The sequence below is a fragment of the Hyperolius riggenbachi genome, chromosome 3 (assembly GCF_040937935.1).
Source record: "Hyperolius riggenbachi isolate aHypRig1 chromosome 3, aHypRig1.pri, whole genome shotgun sequence".
Classification (NCBI taxonomy): domain Eukaryota; kingdom Metazoa; phylum Chordata; class Amphibia; order Anura; family Hyperoliidae; genus Hyperolius; species Hyperolius riggenbachi.
Genome location: NC_090648.1, coordinates 91,450,406 through 91,468,991, shown reverse-complemented (window position 1 = coordinate 91,468,991; position 18,586 = coordinate 91,450,406). Strand labels below are relative to the sequence as shown.

At 46.9% G+C, this 18,586-nt stretch overlaps 1 protein-coding gene across 1 annotated transcript in view; it reads right to left on the bottom strand.

Moving 5' to 3' along the window:
• Nucleotides 1–6,176: 6,176 nt before the first annotated feature.
• The window catches only part of LOC137562834 (neurogenic locus notch homolog protein 3-like), a 111,889-nt gene continuing 99,479 nt past the window's right edge, over nucleotides 6,177–18,586 (bottom strand). The window contains exons 20-21 of the mRNA XM_068274579.1: nucleotides 16,671–16,811; nucleotides 6,177–7,528 (exon numbers count right to left, since the gene is read on the bottom strand). Coding sequence (XP_068130680.1) covers nucleotides 7,512–7,528; nucleotides 16,671–16,811 — 158 coding nt within the window. The 3' untranslated portion in view covers nucleotides 6,177–7,511. The remainder of the gene's footprint in view (nucleotides 7,529–16,670; nucleotides 16,812–18,586) is intronic.

The window sequence follows — 18,586 nt, the reverse complement described above, 5'->3', positions numbered from 1 at the left end:
CAAGTTTGAGTATTTTCTTGCTTGCTCGTGGTTTAAAAGGCATGTTATTGTCAAGTTATATAAAAATATCACCTAGGGGAAAACTCAGGAGAAAAAGTTAATTGCACATGGTCCAGGGTGTCTATGTTTCCTTCTGTCCTGTGCAAGAGTTCAGGTCTCATCAAGGTAGGGAACTGTGGACCCCACCCAGGGCCGGCCTTAGGTTTCACAGCGCCCTGAGCGAAACCGGATTTTGTTGCCCCCCCCCCATAAGTAACATAGTTGTCCCCATATAAGTAGCATAGTTGCCCCCAGTGTAGGTAGTATAGTTGCCCCATATAGGTAGCATAGCTGCCCTCAGTGTAGCTAGTACAGTTTCCCCCAGTGTAGTAGCATGGTTGCCCCCAGTGTAGGTAGTTTGCCCCAGTATGCCCCCAGCAGTGTAGGTAGTTTGCCCCCAGCAGTGTAGGTAGTTTGCCCCCAGCAGTGTAGGTAATTTGCCCCCAGCGTAGGTAGCTTGCCCCCAGCGTAGGTAGCTTGCCCCCAGCGTAGGTAGCTTGCCCCAGTATGCCCCCAGCGTAGGTAGCTTGCCCCCAGCGTAGGTAGCTTGCCCCAGTATGCCCCCAGTGAAGGTAGCTTGCCCCAGTATGCCTCCAGCGTAGGTAGCTTGCCCCAGTATGCCCCCAGCGAAGGTAGCTTGCCCCAGTATCATGCCCCCAGCGTAGGTAGCTTGCCCCAGTATGCCCCTAGCGTAGGTAGCTTGTCCCCAGCGTAGGTAGCTTGCCCCAGTATGCCCCCAGTGTAGGTAGCTTGCCCCCAGCGTAGGTAGCTTGCCCCAGTATGCCCCCAGTGTAGGTAGCTTGCCCCAGTATGCCCCCAGTGTAGGTAGCTTGCCTCCAGCGTAGGTAGCTTGCCCCAGTATGCTCCCAGCGTAGGTAGCTTGCCCCCAGCGTAGGTAGCTTGCCCCCAGTGTAGGTAGCTTGCCCCCAGTGTAGGTAGCTTGCCCCCAGTATGCCCCCACATAGTTGTCCCCATATAAGTAGCATAGTTGCCCCCAGTGTAGGTAGTATAGTTGCCCCATATAGGTAGCATAGCTGCCCTCAGTGTAGCTAGTACAGTTTCCCCCAGTGTAGTAGCATGGTTGCCCCCAGTGTAGGTAGTTTGCCCCAGTATGCCCCCAGCAGTGTAGGTAGTTTGCCCCCAGCAGTGTAGGTAGTTTGCCCCCAGCAGTGTAGGTAATTTGCCCCCAGCGTAGGTAGCTTGCCCCCAGCGTAGGTAGCTTGCCCCCAGCGTAGGTAGCTTGCCCCAGTATGCCCCCAGCGTAGGTAGCTTGCCCCCAGCGTAGGTAGCTTGCCCCAGTATGCCCCCAGTGAAGGTAGCTTGCCCCAGTATGCCTCCAGCGTAGGTAGCTTGCCCCAGTATGCCCCCAGCGAAGGTAGCTTGCCCCAGTATCATGCCCCCAGCGTAGGTAGCTTGCCCCAGTATGCCCCTAGCGTAGGTAGCTTGTCCCCAGCGTAGGTAGCTTGCCCCAGTATGCCCCCAGTGTAGGTAGCTTGCCCCCAGCGTAGGTAGCTTGCCCCAGTATGCCCCCAGTGTAGGTAGCTTGCCCCAGTATGCCCCCAGTGTAGGTAGCTTGCCTCCAGCGTAGGTAGCTTGCCCCAGTATGCTCCCAGCGTAGGTAGCTTGCCCCAGTATGCCCCCAGCGTAGGTAGCTTGCCCCCAGTGTAGGTAGCTTGCCCCCAGTGTAGGTAGCTTGCCCCCAGTATGCCCCCAGCATAGGTAGCTTGCCCCAGTATGCCCCCAGTGTAGGTAGCTTGCCCCCAGCGTAGGTAGCTTGCCCCAGTATGCCTCCAGTGTAGGTAGCTTGCCCCCAGCGTAGGTAGCTTGCCCCAGTATACCCCCAGCGCAGGTAGCTTGCCCCAGTATGCCCCCAGCGTAGGTAGCTTGCCCCCAGCGTAGGTAGCTTGCCCCAGTATGCTCCCAGCGTAGGTAGCTTGCCCCCAGCGTAGGTAGCTTGCCCCAGTATGCCCCCAGTGTAGGTAGCTTGCCCCCAGCGTAGGTAGCTTGCCCCAGTATGCCCCCAGTGTAGGTAGCTTGCCCCAGTATGCCCCCAGTGTAGGTAGCTTGCCCCCAGCGTAGGTAGCTTGCCCCAGTATGCCCCCAGCGTAGGTAGCTTGCCCCAGTATGCCCCCAGCGTAGGTAGCTTGCCCCCAGCGTAGGTAGCTTGCCCCAGTATGCCCCCAGTGTAGGTAGCTTGCCCCAGCGTAGGTAGCTTGCCCCAGTATGCCCCCAGTGTAGGTAGCTTGCCCCAGCGTCGGTAGCTTGCCCCAGTATGCCCTCCCTTTATGTGGCAGAAACCGACTCACCTGACATCCAGCTCCAGCGCCGACGTCACTCTTCTCTCCCCGGCTCCGCTCCATCTGTAGTTAGAGCAGGCTACAAGAAAATGGCCGCCGTTTGTCTGCATTTGTGGACATCGGCGGCCATTTTCTTGTAGTCCTGCTCTAAATATGGACTGAGAGGACACCGGGAGACAGCGGGGCGGCGAGGGGCGACAGGGCACATGCGCCCTTGAGACGACGGCGCCCTGAGCGACCGCACAGGTCGCTCATAGCAAAGGCCGGCCCTGACCCCACCCCTACTTGTTGGTGTGAGGTATCCAGGTGATCACCAGTTACCCTTCAGACCAATACCCCTAATCTCCACCACGTTCTTCACCTGCTAGAACGGGAGACTGATAACGTCTAACCAACTTCGGTTGCCCCAGGACTTATTTGTGCTCCGAGCTGAGGCCGAGTATTGGATCTGAGGCCGAGGTAACCAATGAAGCACCCAAAAGCTCAGCTAATACAAAGTCAGGAACGAAGTCTAAGTTCATACACAGGAGGTCAGATGACTTATTAATCCAAGGGTTAAACAAACTCTAAAGGTGCGTACACACATGCGACTATAGTCGTTTGAAACGATCGTTCCCCAATCATTTCAAATGACGATCGTTTAAAAAAAAGCAGCCAACGACCATTAAGTCTAACGGCGGATGAGGTAGACGTTTGCAAAAGTAGTAAATCGTTGGAAACGGTCGTTCGTACTAGGCTTGACATGCGCATTTCGCTATTTCTCCATGGAACTTTTCATTTTTATGTGCAAGCGCAATAGTTGCTTTACGTGATGTAACGTTCGTTCTAACGATCAGATCGTTACACACCTTTAAAAGCTAACTTTACTTAGGTCGTTCTTTCCTCAATTAAAAGTTTGTTCGTCGTTCACAACGAACGATCGTTGTCGCATTTGTGTACGTAGCTTTAGTCAGGAAACAGCCAGCGGTCAAACACAGAAGATCCAGCAGATAGGCAAATAAACCAGGGGATGTGACGGAAGTGTACTCAAACCAAAGCAGAGGTCAATCTAGGCAGCAAACTAGGTAGGTCAAACAAGCTGAGATCAGTCACAGAGCAATCCGACAGCGCATCCTTTGCTGAACAGGAAGCTGAACAACATAACACAGGCAGCCAATCAGGAGGTGGCAGGTTTCAGAGCAGATAAACTGTACTTTGGGAACTTGTCATTTGTAAACAGACAATAATACTTGTGCAGAAAAGCAAATATGATAACTGAATGGGTAATAAGAAGTAGGAAAACACATTTTTATTGAATGTTTTTGTCAGTTTTATCCCACTTTAAACAACAGTTGCCTGGCTGTACTGCTGATCCTTTGCCTCTAATGCTTTTAGCCATAGACCCCGAACCAGCATGCAGTAGATCATTTCCGTCAAATCGGACAAGATTAGTTGCATGCTCGTTTCTGGCCAAGCAGTTCATTTCGCGAGCACCGAAGCTGGGCACCATCATAGCAGCAATGCTATGCTGCGCGCCCCACGTAAGAGTAATTCGGGGATTCTGTGATCACTAGACCCCAAATTACATCTCCCTCTCAGTTGCGACAACTCGGAGGGGGAATAGTATTTAACCACTTAACGACCAGCTAACTCCGATAGGCGGCGCCTGGTTGTTTGTGGTTTTGCATGGAGCGGCCTTTCCATGCCAGTTCACAGAGGGTGTCTCCGTAAACAGTGTGCGAGCCGCAGCATCGCCGTAAAGGAGATCGGCGATCCTCGGCCTCTGATTGGCCGGGGATCGCCGTCATTTGATAGGCTGAAGCCTATCCTACATGGCGCAGGACGGATATCCGTCCTGCGCAGCCCAATGAGGGAGAGGTAGGGAGGGAGAGGAAGGGAGCGCAGAACACGCTGTGGAGGGGGGCTTTGAAAAGCCCCCACCCCCCCGTTCGGCCACACGGAGCGGCGGCGATCAGACACCCCCAGCAGGTCATCCCCCTAGTGGGGAAAAAAAGGGGGGGGGGGAGTCTGATCGCCCTGCCTTGCACACGATCTGCGTTGTGGGCTGGAGAGCCCACGCAGCGCAGATCTGACAGAACAGCCCTGGTCCTTAAGTGGTTAATGCCGCCGGGGAGTTTTGCAGCAGCAGGGAGAGCCGTCATTCAACTCACCCTAAGCCCAACTCACCAGCGTCTAAATAACATGTACCCCGTTTCTGCTGTTATTCAGACACACTACTGCAGCCAAATAGACCAGCAGGGGTGCCAGGCATTGCAGGCAACTGGTATTGTCTAAAAGGAAATAAATACAGCAGCCTCCATATACTTCTCGCTTCAGGTTCCCCTTAATGTAGCTCCCACCCGTGCAATGAATAGACAAGCTAAAAGATTAGATTGTCTTTGGACTTGTATGCTGAGATATTGGCTGAATATCAATGATCAGGATGTATTCTGACAGGCAAGTGTGCCTATGTCAGTCATGAGGCTGAAAGCAGGAAAAATAATCCTACAAGACACAGTTAACTAAACCAAAGTTTTTGTATTCTCCTGGAAACTGCCGTAGGCAGACATAGAGACAGGGAAAGAGGTATGTTTACCGGCAAGACAGTGGGAAACAAAACTGTACAACTAATAAAGATGAATTCTCAGTTATTTGGTTGACTTCTCATGAAAAAAGTCACTGGACAACCAATCAAGTCAGGACAAGCACGGCAAGGAGGCAGACTGAAAATACGAGAAACAATCTGCATCAGAGACCCAGGCAAAAACCAATACAACCATTGCAGTTAATGTTTTCTAATCAGTTGACACCAGCCCAGTGTTTGGCTTCAAACTATGACTTGTCGTTTGTCCCTGCACATGGGCCTGACCGCCTGCCCATGAATGTTGAGATACAATGGTTGTTTTTTTTTTTTGGGGGGGGGGTTAGCCAACCAACAAAACACTCTGGTGGATGCATGGAAATGTACTATAAACATGATGCCCTTTCACATCCAAAACATAACTTTTATTTGGTGTGAATAAAACAGCCACTGGTAGAAAATGCCAACGGTAGCGTGCTGTAAGAGTAGTGAAGGACTAACCGGGTCAACCCAACCCACAGTGATAGATAAATCCCATCTGCAACTACAGTCAAATAAGGACAGTGGATAGAAGGTGCATAAATAAGAAGGTGAATGAATAAGTAAACGTACTCTACATGTTTCACCCTTCACAGGCTTCGTCAGGGGTATATTCAGTGTGAAAAAGCAAAAAGACAGTACCCCCCACCAATGAAGAAAAATACTGTCTGTTTCTGCACAATTCAGTTTACAGACATCGATAATACAATATGCTAGGCTGCACTTCAGTATAGAATTTTATTATTTATGTGATTTATTTCATTTATAGGTTATTATTTATTTAAGAGATGCACATTCCTTGTTTAGGACACAAAATACCAATTTATTAAGTGATAATATACAAAATGGTAGAACAGTATAATAAAACAAACAAACGAACAAACAACATCCTATATAATGCTTTGCTTATAAAATGAAAGGGTAATAAATCAGAATAAACTTTAAAGAGACTCTGAAGTCTCAAAAAAAGTCATTTTACTTCATTAATCTGTTTAATATGTAAGCCCTAACTAAACCGCTGCTATAAACTCTATAAATCTAAATCCCCCCAAACTCCCCGGGGCACACTACAGGGAGCACTTCCATGTGAGGCAGAGCTATGAGCTGCAGCTCTGCCTCTATGGGCGTCTATCAGCGGCGGATCGCCGCCTCTCCCCCGCCCCTCTCAGTCTTCCTTCACTGAGAGGGGTGGGGGAGAGGCGGAGATCCGCCGCTGATAGACGCGTGTGAGGCAGGGCTGCAGCTCATAGCTCTGCCTCACATGGAGGCGCACAGGGCAGCAAAATCCACGACAAAGAAAGTCGTGGATTTTGCAGGGGAGAGGGAGGGGGAGTTTGGGGGATGTAGATAGTTTACAGTGGCGGCGATGCGGCGGTTTAGTTAGGGCTAAGGTATTAAACAGATTTGTTAGATAAAAAGACTTTTTTTTAGAGACTTCCGAGTCTCTTTAACTATGGAGGGATTTCCAGTTGTCAGTGGAAGCCTTGTACACACACATGGTCTGTTTGGTGGGAGGTGGTCTGTCTGGTTGGTAGCTGTAGATCTGTTGTGCAGTCCCATCAACGGACAGTCCATGAACTTTTATCCTGCTTTTATATAACATCCATGCTGGAGATCACCAGGCATTATCCTAATGGCTTTGTAAGGAACATGAGGGCCAGTACGCAATTAACTTTTTCTTCTGAGTTTTCTCCCAGGGATAATTTTTCATCTTCTCTTTAAAATAACTTTTCAGCCCTTTGCAATTAAAAAAAGCATCAACAAGTTTGTGAAAAATTACTGCCTAAATTTATTTGAGTGTTTTCTTGCTTGAGGGTGGTTTAAAATGCATTATATTAGCAAGGTGTGAAAATATACCCTAGGAAAAACTCAGGAGAAAAAGTGAATTGCATATGGGCCCAGGTCACTTAAAGGACACCTGAAGTGAGAGGGATATGGAGGCTGCCATATTGATTTCCTTTTAATACCATTTGCCTGGTAGTCCCGCTGATCTCTTTAGCTGCTGTAGTATCTGGATCACACACCTGAAACAAGCATGCAGCTTGCAACAAAGTCCTATGAGCTTAAAGGACAACTAAAACGAGAGAGATGTGGAGGCTGCCATATTTATTACATTTTAAGCAATACCAGTTGCCTGGCTATCCTGCTGATCCTCTACCTCTATTACTTTAAGTGATAGACCCTGGACAAGCGTGCAGCAGATCATATGTTTCTGACATTATTGTCAGATCTGACAGGATTACCTGCATGCTTGTTTCTGGTGTTATTCAGACACTACTGCAGCCAAATAGATCATGCCAGGCAACTGGTATTGTTTAAAAGGAAGTAAATATGGCAGCCTCCCTATTCCTCTCAGTTCAGGTGTCCTTTAATGAACCTATAACTGTACTGCATGAAAAACACAGTTTCATAAATCATGCATATAGAGTAAACGTGCATAGAAAACCAATAACTTTATATGAGGCAGCTCTATGTATGTAAAGCCTTTGTAGGTCACAGTTGCCGAGCGTCCTCTGATAGGCTGCTCCCTCACATAGCATGTCACTGCTTTCATCTCTACCAGGGAAACGTCTGTCTCAGGTCTCCATGGATGCTGTGAGGGAACAAAAAAAGAAACCAAAATGAAAAGAAAATGTTGTTGAGCTCCTACACAAAGAATTTGGCCAGTATTCAGTAGAGTTACTCGTGTACAGCAGGCCTCATAGAGAAATGTCAACAGGTTAATCAGGTGAGAGATTCGTAAACCTCTGATTTGCTGTGGTCACTTCCTGTTTTCCCCTGCACAGGAAACAGATACAACACATGTTCATGGCCAGTAAATAAAAGTCTTACAAATCTGTCACCTGATCAACTACATATGTTTCACCAGGATGCCTGCTACACAAGAGCAGCTCTGTCCATGACTAATTTAATCATTAATACATATATTTCAGTTTTCTGCCCTTGCCAATGCCAGCCTCTAGTTTAGGTGATGACAGACCATCAGGGACGGATCTAGTCCAAGCTGCGCCTGGGGCAAGGTCAGGCAGGTTTTGGTGCCTAAACTGCCATTCATTTTGCCGCCTTTTTAAGAATTCAACAAACTGCGCCTGGGGCAAAAGACCCGTCTGCCCCCCACCAGATACGTCCCTGCAGACCATGTGTGTTGTGTGTATGAATACAGCACAAGAGAGAATTTCATGTATGAGGGGGAAAAAAATGTGGATCTGGGCAATCATATTTCCAGAACGTACAGTGGCTTGCAAAAGTATTCAACCCCCTTGAAGTTTTCCACATTTTGTCATATTACTGCCACAAACATGAATCAATTGTATTGGAATTCCACGTGAAAGACCAATACAAAGTGGTGTACATGTGAGAAGTGGATCAAAAATCATACATGATTCCAAATATTTTTTACAACTAAATAACTGCAAAATGGGGTGTGCGTAATTATTCAGCCCCTTTGGTCTGAGTGCACTGTTGCCCATAGACATTGCCTGATGAGTGCTAATGACTAAATAGAGTGCACCTGTGTGTAATCTAATGTCAGTACAAATACAGCTGCTCTGTGACGGCCTCAGAGGTTGTCTGAGAGAATATTGAGAGCAACAACTCCATGAAGGTCAAAGAACACACCAGACAGGTCAGGGATAAAGTTATTGAGAAATTTAAAGCAGGCTTAGGCTACAAAAAGATTTCCAAAGCCTTGAACATCCGGCGGTGCACTGTTCAAGCGATCATTCAGAAATGGAAGGAGTATGGCACAACTGTAAACCTACCAAGACAAGGCCGTCCACCTAAACTCACAGGCCGAAAAAGGAGAGCGCTGATCAGAAATGCAGTCAAGAGGCCCATGGTGACTCTGGACGAGCTGCAGAGATCTACAGCTCAGGTGGGGGAATCTGTCGATAGGACAACTATTAGTTGTGCACTGCACAAAGTTGGCCTTTATGGAAGAGTGGCAAGAAGAAAGCCATTGTTAACAGAAAAGCATAAGAAGTCCCGTTTGCAGTTTGCCAAAAGCCATGTGGGGAACACAGCAAACATGTGGAAGAAGGTGCTCTCGTCAGATGAGACCAAATTGGACCTTTTTGGCCAAAATGCAAAAACGCTATGTGTGGCGGAAAACTAACACTGCACATCATTTTGAACACAGCATCCCCACTGTCAAATATGGTGGTGGCAGCATCATGCTCTGGGTTGCTTCTCTTCAGCAGGGACAGGGAAGCTGGCCAGAGTTGATGGATGGAAAGATGGATGGAGCCAAATACAGGGCAATCTTGGAAGAAAACCTCTTGGAGTCTGCAAAAGACTTGAGACTTCCAACAGGACAACGACCCTAAACATAAAGCCAGGGCAACAATGGAATGGTTTAAAACAAAACTAATCCATGTGTTTGAATGGCCCAGTAAAAGTCCAGATCTAAATCCACATCTAGAGACTGAAATCCTTGCCCATTCTTTGCAAAACAATGCAAGAATCTGTGGCAAGATCTGAAAACTGCTGTTCACAAACGCTGTCCATCTAATCTGACTGAGCTGGGGCTGTTTTGCAAAGAATGGGCAAGGATTTCAGTCTCTAGATGTACAAAGCTGGTAGAGACATACCCTAAAAGACTGGCAGCTGTAATTGCAGAAAAAGGTGGTTCTACAAAGTATTGACTCAGGGGGCTGAATAATTACGCACACCCCACTTTGCAGTTATTTATTTGTAAAACATGTTTGGAATGATGTATGATTTTCGATCCACTTCTCACATGTACAGCACTCTGTATTGGTCTTTCACGTGGTATTCCAATAAAATGGATGCATGTTTGTGGCAGTAATGTGACAAAATGTGGAAAACTTCAAGGGGGCCGAATCCTTTTGCAAGCCACTGTATACACTTCGGCGTCATTCACACCTAAAATTGAAAAGGCAAGCATTTTGCGTGCTTTTTGTTTTCCCCCTCCCAGCGCTCCACTGAGTGCTGCATTTCTGGTAAAATCGCTTTTCTAAGCGCTTTTCCAGAGCGGTTTTGCAATTCACTCCCTGACGCGAGTTGAGAAGTGAACTGTTTGACTCGGAAAAGAATAAATACAATGTATTTATTCTTAAAAACGCAAACGCAATCGATGCATTTTCCTATACCTTAAAGAGGAACTCCAGTGAAAATAATGTAATTAAAAAAGTGCTTCATTTTTACAATAATTATGTATAAATGATTTAGTCAGTGTTTGCTCATTGTAAAATCTTTCCTCTCCCAGATTCACATTCTGACATTTATTAAATGGTGACATTGTTACTGTGGGCAGGTTATTTAGCTGTTTCTAGCTGTTAGACAGCTGTAAACAGCCATTTCCTGTCTGTGAACATTGTTACATTGTGGCAGTTTGCCAGGAGTACCGAGGTATTCAGAGCCTCTTGTAGGAGGGGTTTCAGCACAAAATTAGTCACACAGCGCCCCCTGATGGTCTGTTTGTGAAAATCATTCTATTTCTCATGTAAAAGGAGGTATCAGCTACTGATTGGGATAAAGTTCAATTCTTGGTTGGAGTTTCTCTTTAAATTGAGGCAAAATAGCCCCAAAAAGGGTTCAGCTCCGCTTTGCTGCACGCACAGCGCATGGACCACGCTGATATAAACCTTCTCATAGAGATTCATTGCACAAGCGTTTTGATGGCGATTTTAAAAATCGCCTGCACTTGAAAAAAGACCGAAAACGCCCATAGTGTGAACGAACCCTTCAACTAATGACTTTTTTTTTGACAATGGCAGCTACACAATTTAATGTTTGTTGCATAATAAGAGAAGATGTTTTTCAGCAAATATGGATCCGCGCATCATCTATACACCGACACCTTTCTGACCAATAAGCTTATTGGACCATTTATCCCTCAGAGGCTTGGTTAAGAATGTTTCATTGATATAGGGCTACATAGCTCTGCATTGCAATAAGCAGTACTTAGGTTAGATGTACAATTGAAACTTTGAGTTTGAGTAATTTTAGTAATGTTATAAAAAAAAAAAAGTGGTCAATCAACTGCTACTCAACTGGTCAATCCCATGTTGAGAAGTAAATCAGTTTGTAAAGTTAACCTTGTAGATAATGTTGGTGTTCAAATTCGGGACCAAGTGGTTCGGAACAGGGGTCGAGTGGGGCGTGGACGCAGGGGGACGGCGTCCACTTACTATTTCCCGAGGGTGGACGCCGTCCCCCTTGGCATTTGTGGAGGGGAGCAGCGGAGTGGAAGGAGAGCTGTGAGCAGCGATGGGGGAGGGCGGACATCCCCCCCCCTCCCTGACCTTGAGGCTCTCCTTCCCTCGCTCTCCCCTCCAGAAGTAATGTGCGAGCAGCCAGCAGCGGGCGGGACTTACCTCTTCTCGTTCCGGCGCCGGATCTGCGTGCCGCTGCTCTGGTCTGGACCAGACCAGACTTGCGGCACGCAGATCCGGTGTTCCGACGACGAGGAGAGGTAAGTCCCGCCCGCTGCCGGCTGCCCGCACATTACTTCTGGAGGGGAGAGTGAGGGAAGGAGAGCCCCAAGGTGAGGGAGGGGGGGGAGATGTCCGCCCTCCCCCACCGCTGCTCATAGCTCTCCTTCCACTCCGCTGCTCCCCTCATGCTGGGGGGACACATGACTACTTATTCTTAGGACATATACCCCTGACTACATATACTGGGCACATATACCCCCTGGCTACATATACTGGGCACATATACCCACTGACTACATATACTGGGCACATATACCCCCTGGCTACATATACTTGGCACATATACCCCCTGGCTACATATACTGGGCACATATACCCCCTGACTACATATACTGGGCACATATACCCCTGACTACATATACTGGGCACATATACCCCCTGACTTCATATACTGGGCACATATACACCTGCCTACATATACTGGGGCACATATACCCCTGGCTACATATACTGGGGACACATACATCCCTGGCTACATATACTGGGGACACATACCCCTGGCTACATATACTGGGCACATATACCCCTGGCTACATATACTGGGACATATACCCCTGACTACATATACTGGGGACACATACCCCTGGCTACATATACTGGGCACATATACCCCTGGCTACATATACTGGGACATATACCCCTGACTACATATACTGGCACATATACCCCTGGCTACATATACTGGGACATATACCCCTGACTACATATACTGGCACATATACCCCTGGCTACATATACTGGCACATATACCCCTGGCTACATATACTGGGCACGTATACCCCTGGCTACATATACTGGGGACATATACCCCTGGCTACATATACTAGGCACATATACCTCTGGCTACATATAGTGAGACTACTATACTCATGGCTACTTATACTGGGGACACCTATAGACCTGGCTACCTATGCTGGGGGTACCTATTTTGGTACCCCAAAACATTTAAAACACAAACAAATAAGAAGTACATTTCTCCCAGAGTAAAATGAGCTATAAATTACTTTTCTCCTATGTTGCCGTCACTTACAGTAGGTAGTAGAAATCTGACATTACCAACAGGTTTTGGTTTAGTCCATCTCTTCATGGGGGATTCTCAGCATGGCCTTTATTCTTTATAAAGACATTCCCTGAAAATGATTAATACAAAGATGCTGACCAGCCTCCCTGCTCGCTGCACACTATTTTGGCAGTTGGACTGAGCAACTGCCATTCGCTAAGTGCTTTTAAAAATAAAAAAAACCCCGAGAACCCCCCTACGAGAAGATGGGCTAGTCCAAAATATGTCGGTAATGTCAGATTTCTACTACTTACTGTAAGTGACAGCAACATAGGAGAAAAGTAATTTATTTCTCAGAGTATTTTGATTTTTAAATAATTTTTATATACAGTAATAGCAGTGCTTAGTCCAGAAAAATGATATAATAAACCAATCAAAAAACAGTTACTTGTGCTCACCATATTTTTAAAATCAGATGCACATATGTAACTGTATATTTCATGTGTATGCAGGAATCTTTTATTCTTATATATACTGTGTATATATATATATATATATATATATATATATATATATATATATATATATATATATATATATATAATTTATATATTTACTTATTGTATTTATAAAGCGCCAACATATTACGCAGCGCTGGACATTAGTTAAGGTTACAGAAAATATTTAGGGGTGACATACAGCGATAAGACAATACATGAATAAATGCAAACCAGATCACGCAGCACAGTATGAGTACAAGGTAATGCTTAGTCAGTCACTGGATGAGAGCATGGAGATTAGGCAAGTTGAGTTCACTCAAATGCATAGCATGAGTGTATGGTAATGGCGGTGCGTGAACAGGTAGGAAACACAAGGAGGAGGACCCTGCTGAAGGCTTACATTCTAGGGGGAGAGAGGGAAGGACACGAAAGGTAGTGGACCAGAGTTCAGCTGCGGGTTTAGAGCCCCAGTGAGGGGGGGTAGGCCAGAGTGAAAGGTGTGTTTTGAGGGCCTTCTTGAAGATGTTGAAAAAGGGGGTAACCCTAATGGGGGGAGGTAAGGAGTTCCATAGTGTTGGAGCAGCTCTTGAGAAGTCCTGAAGGTATGCATGGGACTGGGTGATGCGAGGGGGCAGTCAGGAGAAGTTCACTGGAGGAGTGGAGTGAGCAGCTAGGTGTGTACCTCTGAGTAAGATCCGAAATGCAGGTTGGGCAGGTTTTGTGGACAGATATCCTACCTAATAAAACCTAACTGTCCTTGACTACACTCCTGTCCCTGTGTCCTTGGGTCCGTGCTTTTTTGCTACTGCGCATGTGCGCTGCATGGACAGCTGTTGGGACAGGAGGACGGGGCCAGAGAGCCGGGCGAGCGTGTGCGCGGCAGATGGGTGCGCGCATGCGCGCTAACATGCGGCATTGGCGGCGGTATCCCTTACCTAGAGCCAGTTTTTGAAGGTACACTAGGTAAACTAGTAGAATATAAATCTGTTATTTAGACATTTATATATAAATCTATTATCTATAAATGTTGTTTATATATACAGTATGTTATATATAATAACATCTAAGCAGTAAGGATATAGTCCAAGGAGTAGTTGTGTCACTAGTAGGGATGATCAATGAGATGCAAATAATTCTGTGTTGATGCAGGTTTATGCAAATTGTGTATGCAAATGTATGCAGCTTGAAAATGGACTAATCAAATTGCACCTTTGATTGTTCCATTTTAAAGCTGCATACCTTTTTATACAAATTTTGCATATTCCTGCATCAACGCTATTTTGCAAACTGACATTCATAAATAATTTTAATATGTATTTTAGTACATTAGCGTCCGGCTAAACAGAAAGCAGCGTGTATATCAGCGTATGCAGACAGAGAGGAGAAGACCAGCGGCGATTGGAACCAGGTAGGTGAGTAATTTAGTACAGGCTTCCATGCGCATTGCTCTCTGCAGTCTGGAAGGGGAGCACGGAGGGCAGCCCTGGGGAAGGAAGGGAGGGAGAAGTCGGGCTGCCCTCCCCGCGGCTGCGGCTCTCCCCTCCATTATCGGGGCACCTACCTAATACTGGGGGCAGCTACCTATCTAACCTATACTGGGGGGCACCTACCTAATCTAACCTATACTGGGGGGGGGGGCAGCTACCTATCTAGGTTAGATAGGTAGCTGCCCCCAGTATAGGTTAGATAGGTAGCTGCCCCCAGTATAGGTTAGATAGGTAGCTGCCCCCAGTATAGGTTATACTGGGGGCAGCTACCCATCTAACCTAATACTGGGGGCAGCTACCTATCTAACCTATACTGGGGGAACCTACCTAATCTAATCTATACTGGGGGGCAGCTACCTATCTAACCTTTGCTGGGGGGGCACCTACCTAATCTAACCTATACTGGGGGGTACCTACCTAATCTAACCTACACTGGGGGGGGGGGGGGGGGCAGCTACCTATCTAGGTTAGATAGGTAGCTGCCCCCAGTATAGGTTAGATAGGTAGCGGCCCCCAGTATAGGTTATACTGGGGGCAGCTACCCATCTAACCTATTACTGGGGGCAGCTACCTATCTAAACTATACTGGGGGAACCTACCTAATCTAATCTATACTGGGGGGCAGCTACCTATCTAACCTTTGCTGGGGGGGCACCTACCTAATCTAACCTATACTGGGGGGCACCTACCTAATCTAACCTATACTAGGCAGCAGCTACCTATCTAACCTGGGGGGCACCTACCTAATCTAACCTATACTGGGGGGCAGCTACCTATATAACCTATACTGGGGGGCAGCTACCTATATAACCTATACTGGGGGCACCTACCTAATCTAATCTATACTGGGGGGCAGCTACCTATCTAACCTTTACTGGGGGGCACCTACCTAATCTAACCTATACTGGGGGGCACCTACCTATCTAACCTATACTGGGAGGCAGCTACCTATCTAACCTATACTGGGAGGCAGCTACCTATCTAACCTACACTGGAGGCACCTACCAATCTAACCTATACTGGGGGCAGTTACCTATGTAATCTATACTGGAGCACCTACCTATCTAACCTGTATTGGGGGCACCTACCTACCTAGCTAGCCTATACTGGTGGCAACTATACTGGCTATATAGGAGGCACCTACCTAACTAACCTATACTGGGGGCACCTACCTATCTAACCTATGCTAGGGGCAACTATTCTGGCTACCTATATTAGCCCACTGCCTTACTATTACAGTTACCCCCACCTTTGTGATGTCATGTCCACACCCATTTTTTTGCCGCTTCGCTTTTTTTGGGGGGGTAAATTATCCGCACCGGGTGTCAAACACCCTAGCTACGCCACTAGGTGCAAAGTCTAGCCATGGAAATCACCATTTACACCAAACTAATAAAACTGATCACGTTAAACCAATCAAGTTCCATCCCACTGGGTAAGGGGCTGTTATAAAGAACACTGCAGTAGCAGGGCAGCAAAACAGCAGAATGGAAATATCCTTACAGCATCAATATGTGGACGAGTTTTCAAAATACTTAAAGGGAACCAGAGAGGAATGGTTGTGTAAAATAGAAAAAGGCTTTTATACATACCTGGGACTTCTTCCAGCCCCATAAGCCTGGATCGCTCCCACGCCGCCGTCCTCCGCTTCCTGGATCGGCGGTACCGGGCCCGTCACTTCCGGCGGACGCGGCCAATTGTCCGCATCACAGGGGCTCCCTCCATACCCGTACGCATGGGGCTGCGCAGTAAGCAGCCACATGCGTACCTGTATGGAGGGAGCTCCCTGTGATGCGGAGAATTGGCCCCGTGCGCCGGCCGACTGGCCGACTTGCTGCAATGATGGGACCCGGTGGCGGCGGATCCAGGCAGCAGAGGACGGTGGCGTGGGAGCGATCCAGGCGTATGGGGCTGGAGGAAGCCCCAGGTATGTATAAAAGCTTTTTTTCATCCTCTCTGGTTCCCTTTATTATGCGAATGGGTTGATGGTGGAAAAAGATGGCATCATGTGAATGTTCATGGTATGTGGATGTTATGGCTATGCCTCTCTTAGTGACTGTTTACATGTTGTCTTTTGCAGTTGCACAGGATGCAAAGGCCAGCCCTGATGCTATGCAGCTATTGGCCTGTGTTTGGCTAATGATGTGCAAAATGGGAGGTGCATTTATTTGTTACAATTATTACAAAAGCCTAGACTATGTAAAAACCCAAGAAAAAGAAGGTTTACATATTAGTCATCTCATAAACAGCTGTAGTGTGTTTTCACAGTCAGGTTCATTGTGGTACTCACTTGGCAAACCAGTCTCACAATTATGACCTGTGTATCCTGGTTTACAGGCACAATTGTATCCTCCTGGAAGGTTGCTGCATTGTCCACCATTCTGGCAAGGGCTCCTGTTACACTCATCCACACCAATGTCACATGATTCACCTGCAGCAGCAAAAGAGGCTAGATTACCCAGAATCCTCTGTCATTCCTGCTGATTTCACAGTGTATGCAGAAAACAACATGTCTAATCTAGAGCATGATATCTTTGGAGCTTTTGCAATATAATACCCACAGACATTTATTTTGACAGCTTCCTTCCCACCCAGGCACATGACCACATCAACTTGTCAGCTATGTTCAGAGGGACTGTGCATGGCAAAGGTGGGCTTGTGGATGGATCAAAGGCTTCCCTCCACTTAGGTAAGTAATAAACTTTTTACTTTTTTTTTGTAGGCATGATACAGGTTTGCTCCATATGGGACGGATGGATTTAAATGGTTGTACCACATACAGTGGCTTGCAAAAGTATTCGGCCCCCTTGAAGTTTCCCACATTTTGTCATATTACTGCCACAAACATGAATCAATTTTATTGGAATTCCACATGAAAGACCAATACAAAGTGGTGCACACATGAGAAGTGGAACGAAAATCACACATGATTCCAAAGATTTTTTTTACAAATAAAGAACTGCAAAGTGGTGTGTGCATAATTATTCGGCCCCCTTTGATCTGAGTGCAGTCATGTAACGATCTGCTCAGCTGTCTGCACGGGCAGACAGCTGTTTGTCCTTGGGCTGCAGGTCTCTGGAAAAGAGACCTGCCTGTGCTTTGCAAGTTTCAGACCTGCTCTGCTGCTGAGCAATTTGCATACACTTGTCATGCAAACGGCCTAGCTGCCTCCTTTTAAGGCTTGCAGTATAAATACCATGTGATCCCAGAATCCTTTGCTGCTCATAGAGGTTTGTTCCTGCTGGACTCACCTGGAGTGTCAGCCACTGCTATCTTAGTATAGTTAATTCTTGGGGAGTGCTCCTTGCATTCCTATTTAGTGCAGTCAGTGTGTGTATAATTTATACTTCCTATTCTGTCCTGTCTTGTCTGTTGCGATTGCGCTGTCGCCAGCGGCGGTTGATAGCGAATCGCTCTGTCTTGTTTAGCTCGCACTAGCCTCTAGCGGTAGCGGCTGTGGATCCTTCTGATATGTATTCTTGGAGTGTAAGCTGGAGCAGCGGTTGCTACTGGCTACCTCATCTGTCCGTCTTGTTTGGATCGTACTAGCCTCTAGCGGTAGCGGCTGTGGATCCTTCTGATCTGTGTGTTCCTGGAGTGTAAGCTGGAGCAGCGGTTGCTACTGGCTACCTCATTTGTCTGTCTTGTCTGTTTGTGCTCATTTGTGTTACTTGTGGCTAGTTAGGGTGGCACGCTTATCACTGGGTGCCTAACGCGCGGTGATCGTGCAGAAACGCGTTCGCTGTTGCGAATGAGTACGGTGTTCGCTTTTAGCTAGCGTTTGTTATTTTCCTTATTCTCTGATTGTTGTTTGCTGTGCCTTTGCTACTCTTGTGCTCTGTCCTGCTCAGTCTGGTGTCACTATTTGGCAGTCGCCATTCTTGCGATTGAGACCATGTGTGTTGTGTGTATGAATACAGCACAAGAGAGAATTTCATGTATGAGGGGGAAAAAAATGTGGATCTGGGCAATCATATTTCCAGAACGTACAGTGGCTTGCAAAAGTATTCAACCCCCTTGAAGTTTTCCACATTTTGTCATATTACTGCCACAAACATGAATCAATTGTATTGGAATTCCACGTGAAAGACCAATACAAAGTGGTGTACATGTGAGAAGTGGATCAAAAATCATACATGATTCCAAATATTTTTTACAACTAAATAACTGCAAAATGGGGTGTGCGTAATTATTCAGCCCCTTTGG